Genomic DNA, 20,062 nt, shown 5'->3' on the forward strand with positions numbered 1-20,062 from the left:
GTGGGCACTCCACCCTTTTCCGGCTGAGAACCATGGCCTCAGATTTGGAGGTGCTGATCCTCATTCCCGCTGCTTCACACTCGGCTGCGAACCGTTCCAGTGCGAGCTGGAGGCCTTCACCTGATGAAGCCAACAGAACCACATCATCCGCGAAAAGCAGAGATAAGATTCTGAGGCCGCCGAAGTGAAAGCCCTCCGCCACTTGGCTGCGCCTAGAAATCCTGTCCATAAAAATTATGAACAGAATCGGTGACAAAGGGCAGCCCTGGTGGAGCCCATCACCCACCGGGAACGAGTCCGACTTATTGCCGGCAATGCGAACCAAGCTCTTGCAACGGTTGTATAGGGATTGGATGGCCCGTAGCAATGGGCCAGACACCCCATACTCCCACAGCACCTCCCACAGGACACCCCAAGGGACACGGTCGAATGCCTTCTCCAAGTCCACAAAACACATGTAGACTGGTTGGGCAAACTCCCATGCACCCTCAAGTATCCTTGAGAGGATAAAGAGCTGGTCCAGTGTTCCGCGACCAGGACGAAAATCGCATTGTTCCTCCTGTATCCGAGGTTCGACTAGCAGACGAACTCTCCTTTCCAGCACCCTGGCATAGACTTTCCCAGGGAGGCTGAGGCGTGTGATCCCCCTGTAGTTGAAACACACCCTCCGGTCTCCCTTCTTAAAGATGGGGACCACCACCCCGGTCTGCCAGTCCAGGGGTACTGCCCCTGATCTCCACGCAACATTGTAGAGGCGTGTCAACCAGGACAGCCCTAAAACATCCAGAGCCTTCAGGAACTCGGGGCGGACCTCATCAACACCAGGGGCTCTGCCACCAAGGAGTTGTTTAACTGCCTCAGTGACCTCGCCTCCAGAAATTGGTGGGTCATTCCCCTCATCCCCAGACTCTGCTTCCTCCTCGGAAGACGTGTCAGTGGGATTAAGGAGGTCCTCGAAGTATTCCTTCCACTGCCTGACAATTTTCTCACTTGATGTCAGCAGCGCTCCACCAGCATTATACACAGTGCAGGTAGAGCACCGCTTTCCCCTCCTGAGACGCCTGACGGTTTGCCAGAATCTCTTCGAGGCAGTCTGAAAGTCTTTTTCCATGGCCTCTCCTAACTCATCCCACACTCGAGTTTTTGCTTCAGCCACTGCCCGAGCCGCATTCCGCTTGGCCTGTCGATACCTGTCGGCTGCCTCCGGAGTCCCACAGGCTAACCAAGCCCGATAGGACTCCTTCTTCAGCCTGGTGGCTCCCTTCACCTCTGGTGTCCACCATTTGGTTCGGGGATTACCACCACGGCAGGCACCAACCACCTTCCGGCCGCAGCTCAATGCAGCAGCTTCAGCAATGGAGACGCTGAACATGGTCCATTCAGACTCAATGTCCCCAGTCTCCCTCGGAATGCTGTTGAAGCTCTGCCGGACGTGTGTGTTGAAGATCTCGCGGACTGGGGCCTCTGCTAGACGTTCCCAGCACACCCTCACTGCGCGTTTAGGTGCACCGGGTCTGTCCAGCCACCGCCACCTGATCCAACTCACCACCAGGTGGTGATCAGTTGACAGCTCAGCCCCTCTCTTTACCCGAGTGTCCAAAACATATGGTCGCAGGTCTGGTGATATGATTACAAAATCGATCATCGACCTGCGGCCTAGAGCGTCCTGGTGCCACATGCACTTATGGACACTTATGTTCGAACAAGGTGTTCATTATGGCCAAACTGAGATTTGCACAGAAGTCCAATAACAAAACACTGCTTGGGTTCAAATCAGGGAGGCTGTTCCTCCCAATCACGCCCCTCCAGGCCTCGCTGTCGTTACCCACGTGAGCATTGAAGTCTCCCAGCAGGACAACAGAGTTTCCAGGTGAAGCACCTTCCAGCACCCCACCCAGGGACTCTAAGAAGGCTGAACTGCCACCCGGCGCATAAGCGCAGATCACAGTCAGGACCCGTTCCCCGACCCTAAGGCACAGGGAACAAACCCTCTCATCCACCGGGAAAAACCCCAACGTACCGGCAGCAAGCCAAGGGGATATTAGAATACCCACCCCAGCCCGCCGCCTCTCACCAGGGGCAACTCCAGACTGAGACAGAGTCCAGCCCCTCTCCAGGAGACTGGTTCCAGAGCCCAAGCCATGCGTAGAGGCAAGCCCGACTATATCTAGCCGGTACCTCTCAACCTCACGCACTAACTCAGGCTCCTTCCCCACCAGAGAGGTGACATTCCATGTCCCGATTGCCAGTCTTGGCAGCCGGGGATCAGTCCGCCAGGGCCTCCGCTCCTGGCTGCCGCCCGGCACACAATTCACCCAACCCCTATGGCGCCTCCTGTGGGTGGTGGGCCTGCGGGAGGATGGGCCCATGTCCCCTTTTCGGGCTGTGCCCGGCCGCGCCCCATGGACTAAGTCCCGGCCACCAGACGCTCGCCCTCAGGCACCCTCCCCGGGCCAGGCTCCAGGGCGGGGCCCCTGTAACCCTATCCCGGGCAGGGTAAACTGTTCCCTCGATGTTTTCTTCATAAGGGTCTTCTGAATCGCTCTTTGTCTGGTCCCTCACCCAGGACCAATTTGCCATGGGAGACCCTACCAGGGGGCAAAAGCCCCCCAGACAACATAGCCCCTGCGATCCCTGGGACACACAAACCCCTCCACCACGATAAGGTAGCGATTCACGGAGATGTTCATGTTATTTTTTTTTTCACAGGTGAACAACAATTAGTTTTGAGGGAACTTAACTTGTTCCGTTTTTTTTAGCTTGTCATTTTACTTTTCCAATATTTTCACTTAAGTTATTACTATTCTGCTCAATCATAGTATTTGTTCTAAATCATTCTCAATCATCAAACGAGAGTATTTGTGCTGAAACATAGTATTTCTGCCAAACGATAGTATTTCTGTTAAATGATAGTATTTGTGCTAAAACATAGTATTTATGCAAAATTACAATATTCATGGTACATCACAGTGTCTCTGGTAAATCACATTATTTCTGCTATGTTGTACTATTTTTCTAAATCATAGTATTTCTGTAATGTTTAAGCATTTTTGGCTAAATATATTATTTCTGTCATCTTATACTATTTCTCCTAAATTCTTGTATTTTTGAGAAGTTATGTTTCTGGTAAGTTACAATATTTCTGCTAAGTTCTGCTATGCTACTGTATTTCTGCGAAGTATCATGTTTTCTCTAACATATTGCAGGTCTGCTAAGTAATTACATTTTTGCAAAGTTCTTATGTTTCGGCAAGGTTTTTACAATTTCTGCAACTTTTCAGTTTTTTCAGCTAGTTTCAGCAGACAGCTTCAGCTTTACAGCATCCACACAGCATTTTCGCAGGAAATGCAAATTTACCTAGTCATAGATGTTTTAAGGCTGTAAACCCCTCACTACACACAATACACTTTATAAAGTTTTCTCAGACAGACATGAACATTTCCACACTTTTCTCCCTTGTTTAAACACTCATAGAAAAATAAGTCCAGTATTATAGAATGAAACCAAACACACCCGCAGCTGCTTTTGATGGTGCAAAACATTTCGTTGACATTGTTGTGTTTGTTGGGGAGAAAACTTACAAACATACAGTACAGCACTTCACAGTCACACTGCTAGCAATCAAAGATTTATGTAAATTTGACAAGCTGAACGCATTCTGTATTGTGCGAACCACAATATAGCGAGGGACCACTGTACTCTAGAGCAGGGGTGGGGAACCATTTTTATATGAAGGGCCATTGAAATATTTAGATAGTTCTCAGAGGGCCATACTATTATGAACACGTACTAAGGGATTCAAAAAACAAAGACAAAAAAGTCTACAACTACTGTGTTACTAAGCCTCATTAGGTGCACATTCTTGGTTTTTAATGCACTCAGCACAAAGCGTAATATTCTCTCTGTCGGTGGTCGTGTGAAAGCTGCTTTCTAAGGACTCAAACTCTGACGAAGAGAGTTCATTTTGAGTTGAGAGCACTTCAGCATGTTTCGAACTGTAATGGCACCAGCGCCTCGCCACAAACTAGGCACAGTGGCTTGCCTTTCACTTCAACAAAGAAAAATCATTCAGATCAATCAAATCAAATCAACACATGGCATTCTGCATCCACCTTCCTTTTCTTAACAGCTGCCATGATTCATTCTTTGTTATCTGTGTCCATCACGTAATGACGCACATCAGCTCATTTTGACTTGGACATATCTGTTTTATCTCAGAAAACTAATGACTGTCGATTTTTTTTCCCAAATTTTTTTATTTGTTCATTATATAGGCACATTTCTAAAATATATGTATTTTATTGCTCTGTGGTCCTATTTAAATGGTCTTGTGGGCCATGTACGGCCTGGAGGCTGGTTGTTCCCCTCACCTGCTCTACAACAGTTGTGTCATGGCTGTGTGAAGGTAGGCAGGAATGGTGGACCCAAGAGCTGGACTTGCGGAGGCAAAGTGCACTCAAAACATACGGCTTTATTGTGGGATTGCAGACAGAACAGAAAACTAGCTAAACTGGGAAAGCAAAACTAACAGGCAGGCAAGTTGGCAAACAGAACACACAGTGAAGAATGAGGGACGACGCGGCGACGAGCAGGGGAAGACGCAGACACTAAATACAAGAGGTGAACAGGACTGAGAGGAAACAACTGGGAGACACGGCTGACACTGATTACACTGACAAGACAGGGAGAGCACAAAACTGAACACACTGACATAAGACACAGACCTTCAAAGTAAAACAGGAAATGCACAGACTGGACTCAGAGACACGGTACAGACGGAGAACAGAGAGAATACTTGGGTGGACACTAAACAGAGGGAGCACAGAACCAGAACCCTAAAAAGTCTAAACACAACATCCCAATAAACTGGAACACAAGATCATAATCATAATAATAATAAACTCAAAACGCTGGGTCAAGCGACCCAGACCATGACAAGTTTTTCCACACTGTGGGAATAAAGAAAATATTTTACTGCTACATATAGTTTTCAGCATTAACATTGCATTAAAAGGCGTAGTAAAGCCACCAGCATTATATTAAAACGTTTATTAAAGGTGCAGCTATAATCATTTTATACACACATTGCAAATGTGCTCATGAAGAGTGAATGCTCAGTCTATTAAAGGTTTTAAGCTTTGTTTGGTGCGATGTTCAGACAATCTATTGTGTAAGTGACTTGGAGCAACAGAAAGGTAATGCCTACACGCTTACAGACACACAGGATTATAGAAGATAGTTAGGCCAAAGGCCTGGAATTCATTTAGCTTCTAAGTACATTAGAGCTTGCTTAGCAACAGGTGACAGAAGACGAATCAAGAAAATTGTAAGTCCATCTGGAGGGAGAAAAGAGGAACTTCTCTATCTGGCTTTAGCTTGTTCAATGAAGCATTAATTGTAATTGACGCATGAAGGGGTGGAACCCTGATATATTAAAAGCATTTTGAAATGTATTTTTGGGTGGAGATCCATGCTGATTGTGTGCAGTAATTATCTCCCTGCACGTGTGTTCAATAAAATCATTGTTTGACCAAACTCTTCTGGACCATTGTTGTTTTGTTCTCATCCTCAATATTTTTGAATTCGGGACAACACCTAAAAGCCACTTTGCAAGCCACCAGGTCCTCCTTTGTGCTGTTTCTGACTTATGTCATAAATACAAATCATATTTGTTGTTACTGCTCCTGCTTGGTTCTGAGTGGGTTTTTGCTGTGTGTCTGTCGATGCCACTAAATACAAATTACTGCAGGAAAAAAACTGACCAAACCAAGAAAACTGCTTTTCAATGTTCATACCTGTCCTCTCTCCTGTAGCTGCTCCTTCACTCTGTCCATGAAGAGCGGAGCTCCAATCAGCACATCATCCAGACTACATTCAAGCGGACAGATGGAGAGATAGTAATGTAAACCGCTCTGATGTCTGAAAGTATCCAAAGCAAATGTCTTCTTACCCGTCACTGTTGACGTCGGCCACAGCTACACTGTGTCCAAAATATGACGCCACCTGCAGGAGATAGAGACACCACAGGTCCACTTTCAGACTTCCAAATTTTAGTCCTGCCATTTATGCTGCAAATGGAGGTTTTATACCTGAGCTCCCAGAAAGGTGTGGTGAACTCTGAGAGATCCAGTGCTTCTTCCATCATAGATCTTCACCTGTTAACACACAGATGGATGAAAAAGTCCAGGTAAACCACAGAAAACAGAAAGTCAGGCTCACCTCAACACATGGCTTGGGCTCTGGAACCAGTCTCTTGGAGAGGGGCTGGACTCTGTCTCAGTCTGGAGTTGCCCTGGTGAGAGGCGACGGGCTGGGGTGGCTATCCTATATCCCCTTGTCTTGCTGCCTGGAGGTTGGGGTTTCTCCCAGTGGCTGAGGGGTTTTGTTCCCTGTGCCTTTGGGTTGGGGAACGGGTCCTGACTGTTGTCTGCGCTTATGCGCCGAATGACAGTTCAGAGTACCCAGCCTTCTTGGAGTCCCTGGCCAGGGTGCCTGAGGGTGCTGTACCTGGGGACTCTGTTGTCCTAATGGGAGACTTCAATCCTCATGTGGGCAACAACAGTGAGACCTGGAGGATCATGATTGGGAGGAACGGCCTCTCGGATCTGAACCCGAGTTTGTCCATAACAAACACCATGTTCAAACACAAGAGTGTCCATAAGTGCATGTGCACCAGGACGCTCTAGGCCGCAGGTCAATGATCGATTTTGTAATTGTATCACCGGACCTGCAGCCATATGTTCTGGACACTCGGGTAAAGAGAGGGACTGAGCTGTCAACTGATCACCACCTGGTGGTGAGTAGCCTGTGGGACTTCAGAGGCAGCCACAGCTCTGCAAGTGGTTGAAGCAAAAACTCAGATGTAGGAGGAGTTCAGAGAGGCCATGGAGAAAGACTTTTGGACTGCCTTAAAGAGATTTTGGCAAAGCAGAGTCTGGGGACGAGGGAGACCCCTGGATTGGCAAACGAGGTTAGTGGTTCCCATTCTTTTCACACAATGCTTGCCTGTGAGCATGTGTCTGAAAAGGATGCCCCGCCTTCAAATTATTTACATATAGATAAAAGCACTGTACATATGTGTGTGTGTGTGTGTGTGTGTGTGTGTGTGTGTGAGAGAGAGAGAGAGAGAGAGAGAGAGACTTTGGGTGAATGGGACTGAAAGAGCTTTCAGTGCTCAAAATTAAGTAGAAAGGTGCTCTTTAAGTACTTGCTCTGTTTACAATGTATCACCAGTCTAAACTGATGAAATCCATAAAAAGCTGGAGAATAAAGTAGAAAACAGTAGAGAGTTAAAAAAAAGAAAGAATCTTACTGTTCCTGCTGTGTTTCTGTCATTTGGAACACCGACCAGATAATCTGAAACATAAACAGTGAGATGACCACTTACATTATGTCACATTATACTGTATTATATTGTAATATAACCTGGTGTGGAGTCTCCAGTCAGCAGGCCACTGGCCACTGAGTAACCTGAAACAAATTTGAACAGATTTCCAGTGAATTCTGGGAAGTGTAGTAACACCTGATAACAGCCAGAGCTGAGCCTTTATTCTTTAAATTTGAGTTTCCTGTCAGAATAAAAGCCTTCTTCAGCTACTCACCGTGGTAAACATCATAGCCTCCCCTCTCATCTGATTGGCTTATGCCCGCCACATATTTTATAGGATCATCACTCTTCCCACTGTTGATGATGTCATCAACACCAACAGTGATCACCTGACCTGCAATCAGCACAGTGTTCATCAGCGCTGATGTCAGCAGTGATGTCAGCACTTACCTGCAGGTGGTGGTAAGCAAGTTCTTTAAAGCAAAAAACAGACTGAGGCTGAAGTTTATTCTTAGCATTCTATGAATGTCAGTGACATTTTCACTATGTTTTCTTTCTTGTAGAACAGAATGTCCTGGTTCTGCGTTCAGGTCTATTCGAAGTGTAATGTGTAATTACAGTAAGTGGCCAACAGGGGGCCCTCACCCTGAAAGAAGAAGCTTCCGGGAGCTCCGAGCACTAGCCGACCGTCCTAAAACATGCAGGGACATGAAGCATTAGCGCCACCGTGTGGATCATCATTATCATCATGGTACTCTGTGATTCCCACAGGAATGACTCCACCCACCACCATCTCACCTTGGTGACATCAGCGGTGAAGCCAACCTCACAATATCGCTGGTCATTTCCTAGGCAACAAGAAACAGATGTAAGACAGGAAACAGGAAGTAGTCAGGCCCTTTGTCTCTGTGTGTCTTCTTACTGTTGTGCATGCGTTTGTAGTCTTCCTCCATCATGAGCCCTCTGCAGGGGGAGAAGGGGGTGGAGTTTCCTGTCTTGTGTTCCAATATGAGGCAGTTCCCCACAGGTGTTATCCCTGACTCCACCCCTCCCCTCTGAACATTCCAGTGGAAGAGCGGCGCACATGCCTGAGAGGTGCACAGCGAATGATGAATGAACTTCACAAAGAACTCACCTGCTGCTAGTCTGTCTGTAATGAGCTGTGCAGCCTGCAGATGGCGCCAACAGACCGCGACTTACTAGCAGATGTGTGCTGCCGACTGATCGCACCGCTGCGCCGAACCACTGCTGGCTCTTTAAGCTGAGAAACAACAGACCTGAACTGCGGTGGACCTCATCACCTGCAGCAAGTAAGATAAACACAGCGTGGTGTGTACAAGGTCAGGACCGTGAGATCATGTGAGGTCAGGATGTGGAAGCAGGTGATGCTGCTCTGAATGCAGGACTGAACGTTATGTTTTTCTTTTTAGTGTTATTAATCTCTGTCTCTCTTCCACAGCATGTCTTTATCCTGTTTTCCTTCTCTGACCCCAACCAGTCGCAGCAGATGGCCCCGCCCCTCCCTGAGCCTGGTTCTGCTGGAGGTTTCTTCCTGGTAAAAAGGAGTTTTTCCTTCCCACTGTCACCAAAGTGCTTGCTCATTGTTCTTTATTGTAGGGTCTACCTTACAATATAAAGCTCCTTGAGGCGACTGTTGTTGTGCTTGGCACTGTATAAATAAAACTGAATCGAATTGAAGTGTTCTTTTAAAGGTTGTGAAATTTCTGCTGACTGTGCAGGTCTTAAAAGTGTGCCAGACTCACCTGTCAGATCAAAGTCAATTATGTCACAGTCCCTGCCTCTGGATGACCAGGGGCAGAGGAACACACCCCCTGCCTCAGTCACTCCTGATTGGCTGGTGTTGGCTTTGGGAGCTCCAATGACAACAAAGGACCTGCAGAAAGATTCTGCTGCTTGAGTGTTACCGTGGCAATCAGAGCTCAGCAACATTTAAAGCGTAGGCTGCATCCCCCTGAGGCCGCATTTGTAGACCGATTACGTCACAGCGACGCTTCGAAGGCTGTCCCAATTCGTAGACTCATCCGAATGCAGCCGACAAATGCGTCCTCCTATTCCCCACATTTGAAGGATGGGTCGGGTGTGTCCTTCGTGGCCCAACATATCCCAGAATTCATAGCGCGGCCCAGCCAATTCCACTTTCCAACAAAGCAGCTACTAAGTTTTAATATTACTCTTATAAACTTTTAAGATATTTTCAGGCGAGAATGTAGCTGTGTAAACTTCAAATATCTGCTCCGTTTATCAAGACATCACATATTGTGGTCCGACGTTTTCGGAGGCATCTGTTACCCACCAGCTCAATAGCTAACCGGAGGGTTCAATGGTCACTCGAGCCGGCAAAAACAGCGGACTCCTGGCTTCATTGTTTTCAGCCCCCTGCGGTCTTTGGCTACTCAGGTTAAACATGATATATAAGCAGTGTTGGGGAGTAACGGAATACATGTACTGCCGTTACGTATTTAGAATACAAAATATGAGTAACTGTATTCCGTTACAGTTACCGTTTAAAAAGGTGGTATTCAGAATACAGTTACTTTGTTGAAATAAATGGATTACACGGCGGTACTTCCCTGTTTCATATTGTCGCGGGTCAGGACTGTTTGGGTTTGTTTGACAGCTACGTAATGTTGTTCCAGGCGGCAGCGTTACGGTTGCCATGGTTACAGGGTGACGCGCTCTCTCTCTGCGTGTTTCCTGGGTGAGAGAGCGCTTTGTTGTTGTTGTTGTTGCGCTAAGCTAATAGGCAGAATGCTACATGTATAGCCCTAAAGAATGTAGCATGATGGGCAGTGTAGTCCGTGCTGCAGCGAGAATGGACTACCGTACCCGTTATGTGTCTGTGAGCGAGGGAGGGAGAGAAAGGAAAAGTCCGAGCTGTCACGGAGCAAAAACGGGAGCTGGAAGCATGTAAATATAATAATAACCACTGCAGCCAAGAAGAGTGCCTGACGAGCCCATTTGTAAGTAAGCTATTAAGACTCAACTGTACACTGTGTTCGTGTTTTCCTCCGGAAAAATTAAGTTCCGTTGGAGCAGCCTTTCAACGCCTCTCTCTGTCTCTGGCAAGCAAAGTTGACCCAGACAACAAAGTAAAGCTAGTTTTCGGCTACCAGCCCGACACGGAACCCACCGTATTAGCCAGAGGTCCCTTTACTACGGTTCGGAGCCGCGGACCTTCAGTATCAGTAATAAATCACAGCAATAGTACATTCACGTAGTTGTAAACAGCACGATAATATATTAAGTAATCCAAAGTATTCAGAATACGTTACTCTCATTGAGTAATGTAACAGAATACGTTACAGAATACATTTTGGGGCATGTATTCAGTATTCTGTAATGGAATACATTTTAAAAGTAATCTTCCCAACACTGTATATAAGTCACTTAGATAACCTAAAAATGTTATTGTTTGACTTTTTTCAGTGTTTTATTTGTTCCTGAGTTTGGCTTAGTTTGGCTGAGATCAAAATTATTGGATTAGATTAGATTACGTAAAACTTTATTAATCACTCGGGTGGGTTCCTCCGGGATTTTCACACAGCTGAATAAACGTCAAACAGAAAACTGATTAAACAGAAGTGTGAGACGGTCGAGAATTTACGCCAGTGTCCTGTTATATTTAGATAGCAAGGAGCAGACAGCTGAGTTTATTAAACTCCACCGAGACAATGGTGACGCAAATCTGAAGGCTAGACTGCCCAATTTCACAGCCTCGCACTTCTGGCCTTCTCGGTCTACGAAAGACCCAACCCACGTAGACCGCGAAGGCCAGGTCCTCCGAAGGATGCAGCCTATGTTTTGGGACACAGCTTGTACCATGTGAAGCACCTGCATAAAGCAGGTGAGGAAATCAGGAAGTTACACAAACAGCTAAGAGAATCCTGTCAATTTTCAAAATAAAAGACCCTATGCAGCACAAACACACTGCTTCTGAAGCACTCCAGGTGTAATTTGAACCACAACAGATGTGCCAGGTGTATTTCAGCTGTTCATCCAATGAATGAGGAAAGTCTGCCTTAGGGTTTAACTTAGTTTACCCTTTATTTAATTTTTACAGACAGGGAATTCTAAGTTATATCCATGAAATAAGATCAGGGTCTGGGGAATGGACCCCTTCCTGTCTGAGCTGACACCCCAGGTATTTTCACCAACTTACTTGTTATTGATGGTGTGAAAGTCAACGGAGAATCCAAACAGACTTCCTGTCGGTCCTCTGAACATGACTTCATCCAGCAGGTTCAGACTCACACCCAGAGTCACACACAGCAGCACACACACACACCTGAACACACACATCCTGCTGTCTCACTGCTGCCTGCCCGACTGTGTGGAGTATGAAGTATCCGCTGTGTTTGAACTTATAAACTCTGTGTGTGTGTGTGTGTGTGTGTGTGTGTGTGTGTGTGTGTGTGTGTGTGTGTGTGTGTGTGTGTGTGTGTGCGTGCGTGTGTGTGTGTGTGTGTGCGTGTGTGTGTACATTGACAGATCATTGACAGCTAGTTGTGTCAGTTTAACTGCTGAGCTGCTGCTTCCTGTTGATAGGACCTAAAAATAAAAGCCTCCTTATCTGAGTTTCATGTTTCTGTGTTTGTGGTGAGTTCAGGGACATCCAGGAAATGACTCTGTCTTCTTCATCTTTGCACTTGGCTGTTGTTTATTATCGTTCTCAGAGTCATCAGTAACTCCTTCAAGTTATCTCTGTGAGGCCTGAATCATCTTCAGTGATGACAAGAAGCTGACACTTTGTATGTTTAATTGTGTGAAATGTCTTGAGGGAACAACACTAATCTTCACTTTATTTATTACAGACAGAATTAGTCCATGTCATGTTCCAGTGTTTATAAAATCTTGACGTATTGTGTCACCACTATTGAATTTCTTGACTCATTCAAACGGCACATAGTTCCTCAGTAAGACAGGAGAAGTTGGAACATTAGTTGAAACTGAACAGCAGCCACTAATCAACTACCTACAGTTTGGTGAGGGAACTGAGGCATGAGTGACATAAAGGAAATTGTGTAGTTGACGTCAGACATCGGAGATGTGGCGGAAAAAAATGAATGGTAGCTCCGAATAAACAAACTTTTTTCAAGCTTTAATTAATTAATTTTAAGAATCCACTTTGTTTTCCTCTCCTCCTCTTCGATTAACATCTAACTTATTCATGAATTAATTAATTCGATGTGATGTCATAATAGATAAATCAGCGTTAATCTCTGTAGCATAACAGTGTTAATTACAATGCTCTCTTTTAGTTAAAATATGTAAAACAAAAGTCAAAGTAAATGAAATTATTGATAAAAAAAACTCAGTTCTTAGATTCTTACACTGTTGTGACACTTACATATAGGGCCTTGGGAGTGGGCATACTGCACGGCATCCATAGGACAGTCTGTTTATTCAGCATCACCTCTGGTGCCCACCTCTCAGTTTTAATTACATGTAGACATTGAGGGTTCTCAGGAGGGGTCGTGCTGACACCTGCTGCTTCCTGGCAGAAAGCACTGCACCCCTCTCATGTGTTAAATACACTTTAGAACAACACGCCGTAACACCACATGTGTGTGGGCAGAGAGAGGTATGGGGTCTTCACATCCCCGTTCTCTGCTCGCCATCGGGGCGGGGGGCTGGGAGGAGGAGTTGGGCATCTGGTCGGGATCTGGGATGCTGGGCTTCCCTGGTGCTGCTGTGGGACCGGGAGCACTGTGTTTGTCTCCACCCCAGAGCAAAGGGCAAGGTCTCCTGTGTCTAGGGGCGGATTGCCCCTCTGGGGGTGATGGTACCTGGACCTGGGGTATAGAGTATGTATGGGGAGTGTGAGTGTGTGTACAGTGTTCATTTCTGTGTGTCTCCATGTTGGGCGAGTGCTGAGTATTTGTATATGTGTGCATGAGGGTGGGAATGCATGCTTGTGTCTGTGTGTGCCTGTTTGTGTATGTTTATGTGTCAGGTCGGGTCTTAGACTCCACCTCTTTACATCTCAGGTCCCCCCTAGGTGCGGGGACCTAAATCCCCTCCAACATGCTCCCTGCCAGTGGCTGGTGCCCCTACCCACCGGTGCCCGGGGCTGGGTGCTTGGGTGTGTAGTGGCTCACTCCTGGTGGATGCTTGCCGGGACCTGGCCCCCCTGGCTTTGTTGTGCATCATTAGTATTGTGCTGCTCAGTAACATTCAGTATTTATTATTTCCTGTTACTCATGCTGATGTTGGTTGTTGCCGTAGTTTCCCTGCTCTGTTCTTCGTTTTAGCAGGTGATGAAGCAGTTTTTCAGTGACAAAAATCTACATGCTGCCAATTGAGATATGCCAAACTGTGTTTAACTGTTCTGCAACAGTGACAATAAAGATCGATTCTATTCTATCAAGTGTACCAGTACAGCAAAAGTTGTAATGATCCACTTGGTAAAATAAATCTGTACAGTGCTATTTGACGTGCAGACGTCCGTAGTCATCCTCACTCACTCACATTCAAAATTATTTTGTTTTATGTTTAGTCTTTATGATTAAACATTTCATCTGAAACACAGGCTTACAGTAAGTTCAGGAATACTAACTCCTCACAGAGTTAAAGAGCTTTGGTGACCCTAACCCCACCATATGACTTTGGTATAACATATTGCAATATGCAGAGTAACATATATTGTTAATTATTATCTTTAAAGTGCAGATTACATCATCAAGGTGAAACTTTGTCAGTTTGTGTTTCAGGAAGATAAAGTTATCTAACTTCAGTTATTTTGTTGCCAAGCATGCAAACACTGCAGCCTGATTGTTAGGTTTATATTGTTGGATTGTCATTTATGCTTAGAAATATATACTCATATATGCTTAGAGTTTTATAATCGATTGCATATTGATAGGATGTCTGATCCTTAGCAGTCTGCAAAGACTCTCTGTGCCTCCCAGAGCACTCTGGCATGCACACACATCCTAAGGTCATGAGAAAGGTCGTACCTTCTCTTACTGATTTATGGTATAGGAGGACACCTACTCTGTATCTGTTCAAGTATAAGAGCCCTTTGTTTAGGTGGACCGCTGGACTCCTGGCACCAGCTTTGGGGAGTCGTTCACAGGGTCACATCTTGACACACACACACGCACGCACACAGACAGTACTCTTTGTTCACATGTATGCCTATGTAAGATGTCATATGTTAATGAACCTATGCATATTCATTTAACCTCAATAAAAGAGCAGTGCTACGGGGGAGCTGACTGAGAGTGACTGGGGTTCGAGCTGAAGGAATGGCGCTCGTCACAGTTCTCTCCCTCGTCCACGAGCAACACAAAGAACTTTGGTGACTTGCGTCTTGCTTTTGCTGTTGTAGTAGAATTGTCTTGGTGTTCCAGCAGTAGGCCTGTGCTAAACACACCTATCACTGATATAAATGATGCTAAAGTCAGTCTGCTATCAGTCAGCAATCGACTGGGTCAAGCTGGCATCTCAGGAAGTCTGTTATTGATAAGGCTGTCCTGTTTCTGCTGGTGTAAGTGAGCGATGTGTCGAGCTGAGCGTGTCCAGTATTGGAAGCTTTTTTCGTTTTATTGGATGTTAGTTTGCTAACGTCCAGGAGACGAGCCCTTTTGTTTGTAGTTTTCCAAAGCTATTTTCATTTATTTAATAAAATATACATATTTGTCCTGTATCAATACAATATGGCCACGAAAAATATCATGCTGCCTTTATTTTTCCCACAGCCCTGTCAGAAACAGAGTGCATTTATGATTTATTTACATCTACATGTGTGAAGATCTGAAGCAGGAAAACCTTCCTGTTTGTGATGTGTACTGAGTGCAGTTTTTAACTGCCCCACATGAACATCACACACACCACTGTCTGTCAGAACTATCATTCTGCCTGTTGTTATGCAGTCCTGTGTTGACTGTTTGTAGCACCGTGGTGTTGGAGGAACGCTGTCATTCCCACCGTATGCTGTACCACTGCACACGGTGGGAATGACAGTAAAGCTGCTTGACTTGAAACAGCCTGATGTCTTTACCACTTTTTCCACTTGGTCAGACAGTCATGATGTCAGCACAAGTCATCAACAGCTGAACAACAAAACTGTCTTAAACTTTGTGTTCACTCCAACATGAACCTCCCACCACTGCACGCCATAACTGTTCCTCTTTTATTGCAGGCCTCTCTTGGAAATGAGGTTTGAATCTTAAACAAAGGATTAATAAACATGTCCCGCAAACATTTTACTCACAAGTTTCAGCATTTTTACTGGATTCATTTACGCTGACAGTAAAAAGCAATGTGAGACCACAGCTCAGCTCTGAAACAGGAAACTAATGCATGATAACATGACCTGAGTCACATCCTGAGAAAATGAAAAATAATACAGTTTAACAGACACATTACTCAGTGAGGCAATAAACGTACCTGATGAAGGCTGGAAAAAGCATCAAACATGTTGTTAAAAGACACAAAGTTTAAAGGCTGAGCTGACTGAAATGGCACGGTCTGTGTCCGTGAACAACCCTTCTACTCTGAGGAGTTTATGTGGATGAGGTTCAGTTGATTCTGCACGGACAGTTTTTCAGGTGTTTAATGTCATTAACGAAGGTGCTGCAGTTTATTTTTGCTGTGAGATGATTTTATTCATCACATTTCTCTGAAAAACATTTAACATGGTTGTGAGGACTTCAGAGCAAATGTTAAAGTGTTCAGACAAAGCCGTGACGCACGTGTTTACAGATGCACATAAGATAATAAAATCAGGTCTTATATTGAGCAAAAACAGAAACTGGACCTCATACCGTCCCTGTTTGCTGCAGTTTGGCCTCGGTCCTACAAAATGGTGCATTAGTTACGGTAAGTGAGACGCCACCTGCTGTTGTTTCTCTGTTAACACATACAGTTGCTTTAGCTCCACCCACCAGTCTCCAGGGCGATGCCAGCGAGGCCGTAGCAACAGGTCATTCAGGAAAGCAGCAAGACACGCCCCCAAACTAGGCCCCACCCAGAAAACCTGCACAAAAGCAACCAATCAGATCTGAGTATGAGTCTGCATTAGTGTGTGTGTGTGTGTGTGTGTGTGTTGTTACCCAGTGGTTGTTGAAGTTGAGTGTGATGACCGCCGGACCAAAGGAGCGAGCTGGATTCATCCCACAACCTGTCACACTTACCTGAGAGTGAGAGACATTTTTATCTGCATTACACCTGCAGATAAAAAGCTAAATGAAAGTGTGTGTGTGTGATTACAGTCAGATACTAGAAATAACAGCATGCAGGTGCTTACAGCCACCAGGTGCCCCAAACTGATGGCTAGGCCCACTAACAGCGGAGGCACCACATCCGGCAGGGGTAGTATATTTAGTAGTATATTTTATTACTACCAGTAATTTATTGCCGTTTACTTGTATTTGCTTAATTGTTTACTAAATGTTTGAGGTGTGAAATAAACCGCAATGGAGCAAAATATGGGTGTGTGTGTTTGGAGGATGTGTTTGTGGGGGGGTTAGGTGGTGGGGGGCGCGAACATTTTTCTTGTAAAAAAGGGGGGCCTGGCAAAAAAAGTTTGGGAACCACTGTGTTAATAGACCTCTCTGCACTGAATCATGCTTGTTATTAATCTCTGTCTCTCTTCCACAGGATGTCTTTATCCTGTCTTCCTTCTCTCACCCCAACCGGTCACAGCAGATGGCCCCGCCGCTCCCTGAGCCTGGCTCTGCCGGAGGTTTCTTCCTGTTAAAAGGGAGTTTTTCCTTCCCACTGTCGCCAAAGTGCTTGCAAATAAAGGACTGTCTGATTGTTGTTAGGTTTTTTCTGTATTATTGTGGAGTCTTTACTTTATTTATTTATTTATTTTTTTTCTTTTAGTCTTTACTTTATAATGTCACCAACACCAGCGGTGATCACCTCATCTGCAACTGTTTGCAGATGATTTGGTGCTAGACGTATAAAACTTAACTAAATGAAGCTTACCTGGTTGAGTGCATGTGTGACATCTCCAGTCAGTCCCAGCAACAGCACTGCAGAAGCCACACCCCCCAAGAGCTGACCAATCACATACAACACCGCCCTCCAGAGCCGAAGCCTTGAGGTCGGGACCATTGCTAGGGTAATCGCTGGATTCAGGTGAGCACCCCCTCCCACACAGATGGCTGCCATAGCAACAGAGACACCAAAGACCAGCACCACATGCAGCGGGCACACAGGTGAGACAGGTCCAGACTGGTGCACACCTGCTGGCAGGTGGCTTGAGTGGGAAGGCTGCATCACGACAGCTGATAGGCTGACAGACAGGAAGAGGGTGGACCCTAAGAACTCCAGTAGAAAGCGATGTAAGCATGATGGGGTGATGATGTCACTGAGGACAAGATGCAGGTAACGAAGGATGAACATCGTTAAATCAGTGACCTAAAGCAGATCAACAGGTGAGACATAGGTGAGTCAGAGGGGGAGGTCATTAGATTCCTGTACTTTTGATTCTTTTTGTTTTACTCCCCACAGGTAAACCCAAATATCTCCTCACAGTCTCAAACAGACTATAACACATTTCAGGTAAGTCTTTATTTCCTGCACCTTCAAATGTCAAACTGATGTGAGCCTAAACTGAGGAAACAGAAACGCATTAGTCTGTCGATCAAAGAGACGAAACAGACAAAAACATCTATGCATTATTTATACTCAGGGTTAAAGTGGGCAGAGCTATCCCAAGCAGCATTCATGTTGCACACGTCTGTAGGTTGTGATCAGGGTACTTTAGCTAGTGCTACATTAGAGCAGTGTCAGGTAATTTACATTTCCCAGCAGCCTTGTACTGTGCAGGTGTGAAATCAGCCATGAATGCGTGAGCAACATCAGCTTAGACCTTGTTGGATTCAGTTAAAGCCAAAAAGAGCAGCAGTGGTCAGCTGATCACAGTAGAAATTACTGTTCCTCACGCCACACCGCTACACCCGATCTCAGAGCTCCTCCCCCTGCTAAATCCCACCGTGACCCCTGACTGGACCCGTGCTGCCGTTCAGGTGTGGAGGCAGAGGCGAACATCTGACACAGCCAGCTTTTATTTGCTTTTTCCTGGATCACAGATGTTCAGCTGATATTCATTAGAATTAGAAGTGAAGTTGGACAAACTTTACTGTTACTTCATTGTTATATTAATACGACATGAGGTACAGTCTCCTTTGCACACATTCGAGGTAGAAACGCTCTTTTTTACCTTCATACGGAGTCAGAGCCTGTACTTTTGCACTGTTACTGGACTAAAGAAGCTTCAGCTGAAACTTTAAGGTAAAGTTTTTGGTCATCAGTACGGCAGGTGAAACGTTCGAGGCTGAAACCCTAACACTAACCCTAATAAGAGCATAGGAAACATCACAGTCTGAACAGATCGCTAAACACCTGTCACCTGCTCTCAGCTGTCCTGAGCAGACACCTGGCCCACAGCTTACGCAGAATGCACCAATCAGAAACAGATGAAATATCAGGTTTCTGCTCCTCTGCGTCAGGGACATGAAACTGACAGATCATCTCAGTGATGCTCACAGGACAGAAGATCAAAGATGCTGAAGTAAAAACACCAAATCTGGAGCCACTGCTGAAATATTCACAGCATGAAGGTCAAAGGTCAAAATCTGCTGATTCTGAGGCCCAATAGGGACTTGGTTCATTATTGCATAGAATAACTCGGGTGAGACAGAGGACACACTGGAGTGATACAGGTGTGTGTGAATGTGAAAAAACTAGATTATTAAGATCACTCATATTCAGTTATATTTCTAGCTACTGATTGGCTGAATAAGAATCACATGAATACACAACAGCTATAAAGAATCAGGACTTACCTGCAGCCTCAGATCACAGGTCTGCTGGTTCCGAGGATGTACAGGTGTGCAGTGAGAGTGTCTCTTATAGGGCTGAGGTGAGGTACAGGTGGGTGGTGTCCTCTCGCTCTGCAGCAGACACCTGATACCTGACAGCGTTCGGGAGCTAGAGGTATGTAAACCTGTTCAAAGTCTGAAGATGAACCTGATTGGATTGTACTTTGCATCACTCGGGGCATGGCTACATGTGTACCTTGGCTAACTGCTCACACACTTGAAGCCAAAGTGAAGTCTTTGACAAGTGTGTCTGTTATCATATATCATGACCTTTGACCTTTATTTGTCGCTGAGGTGTGCTGGCGTGTGGTCGTGTGTTCTCGTTCTGTTTCAGGCCCTCAGAGGTGTACAGGTACAAGTGTGTGAGTGTGGCCTACTTTCATCTTCAGTCTGCAACCTGAGCTGTGACAGCCTGAGCTCTGATTGGCTGACATTTAACCACAAAGCGTAACCATAACGGGAAGCCAGAAAAATGTTCTCAGTCCTTCCGTTTATCCCTCCATTAGCGCACTCTCACGTTTCTGGACTGCACACAGATGTCTTCTCGACCTTCAGAACGAAAACTGAGAAGGGGTCTGTGCAGAGCATGATGGGATTCCTCTGAGAGCCGCGCCTCCACACTCACCTGCACAGAGGCAAGCTGCTGCTCCACCTTACAGCACATGAACATGTGTGTGTGTGTGGTAAAGCACTTTGTGGCAGGATTTTATCTCAAAAGGTGGTGAATATAAATAAAATTTACTAACCCTATCCCAAAAAGCTGATTCTGGTCATCTGAACACTTTCAGTGGAAGAAACCTTTCATCATCATCATAATCAGGTGACTTCTTCAGAATCAGCTGACTGCAGGTTTCCTTTCTTTAGGTGCCTTCCCAGC

General features: G+C 45.6%; 2 protein-coding genes and 1 long non-coding RNA gene across 7 annotated transcripts in view; 1 reads left to right on the plus strand and 2 right to left on the minus strand.

Annotated features, from left to right (window-relative positions):
• itga2b (integrin, alpha 2b) overlaps positions 1-11,701 on the minus strand; it is a 35,378-nt gene extending 23,677 nt beyond the window's left edge. For 4 of the 5 annotated variants that reach the window (XM_005469205.4, XM_025906519.1, XM_005469204.4 and 1 more), the window contains exons 1-12: positions 11,508-11,701; positions 9,091-9,221; positions 8,528-8,628; positions 8,250-8,415; positions 8,126-8,175; positions 7,973-8,018; positions 7,602-7,721; positions 7,426-7,470; positions 7,313-7,356; positions 6,090-6,155; positions 5,951-6,003; positions 5,796-5,868 (exon numbers count right to left, since the gene is read on the minus strand). In XM_005469205.4, coding sequence (XP_005469262.1) covers positions 5,796-5,868; positions 5,951-6,003; positions 6,090-6,155; positions 7,313-7,356; positions 7,426-7,470; positions 7,602-7,721; positions 7,973-8,018; positions 8,126-8,175; positions 8,250-8,415; positions 8,528-8,628; positions 9,091-9,221; positions 11,508-11,647 — 1,035 coding nt within the window. In that variant the 5' untranslated portion in view covers positions 11,648-11,701. Of the gene's footprint in view, positions 1-5,795; positions 5,869-5,950; positions 6,004-6,089; positions 6,156-7,312; positions 7,357-7,425; positions 7,471-7,601; positions 7,778-7,972; positions 8,019-8,125; positions 8,176-8,249; positions 8,416-8,527; positions 8,629-9,090; positions 9,222-11,507 lie in introns of those variants that run through there. The other variant, XM_025906520.1, reaches the window with a different exon arrangement.
• On the plus strand, positions 7,482-8,109 carry LOC112846651 (uncharacterized). Its single transcript, XR_003219765.1, has 2 exons — positions 7,482-7,789; positions 7,891-8,109. It is a non-coding gene; the product is annotated as an uncharacterized LOC112846651 (long non-coding RNA).
• Positions 11,702-15,496: 3,795 nt separating the features above from the next.
• On the minus strand, positions 15,497-20,062 carry LOC109201761 (aquaporin-1-like). Its single transcript, XM_025906522.1, has 3 exons — positions 17,285-20,062; positions 16,405-16,485; positions 15,497-16,328 (listed from the first exon to the last, which is right to left on the minus strand). Exons 1-3 carry the CDS (start codon positions 17,702-17,704, stop codon positions 16,167-16,169), a joined length of 663 nt encoding a protein of 220 aa, XP_025762307.1. The 5' UTR covers positions 17,705-20,062; the 3' UTR covers positions 15,497-16,166.

The sequence above is a fragment of the Oreochromis niloticus genome, linkage group LG4, assembly GCF_001858045.2.
Source record: "Oreochromis niloticus isolate F11D_XX linkage group LG4, O_niloticus_UMD_NMBU, whole genome shotgun sequence".
Classification (NCBI taxonomy): domain Eukaryota; kingdom Metazoa; phylum Chordata; class Actinopteri; order Cichliformes; family Cichlidae; genus Oreochromis; species Oreochromis niloticus.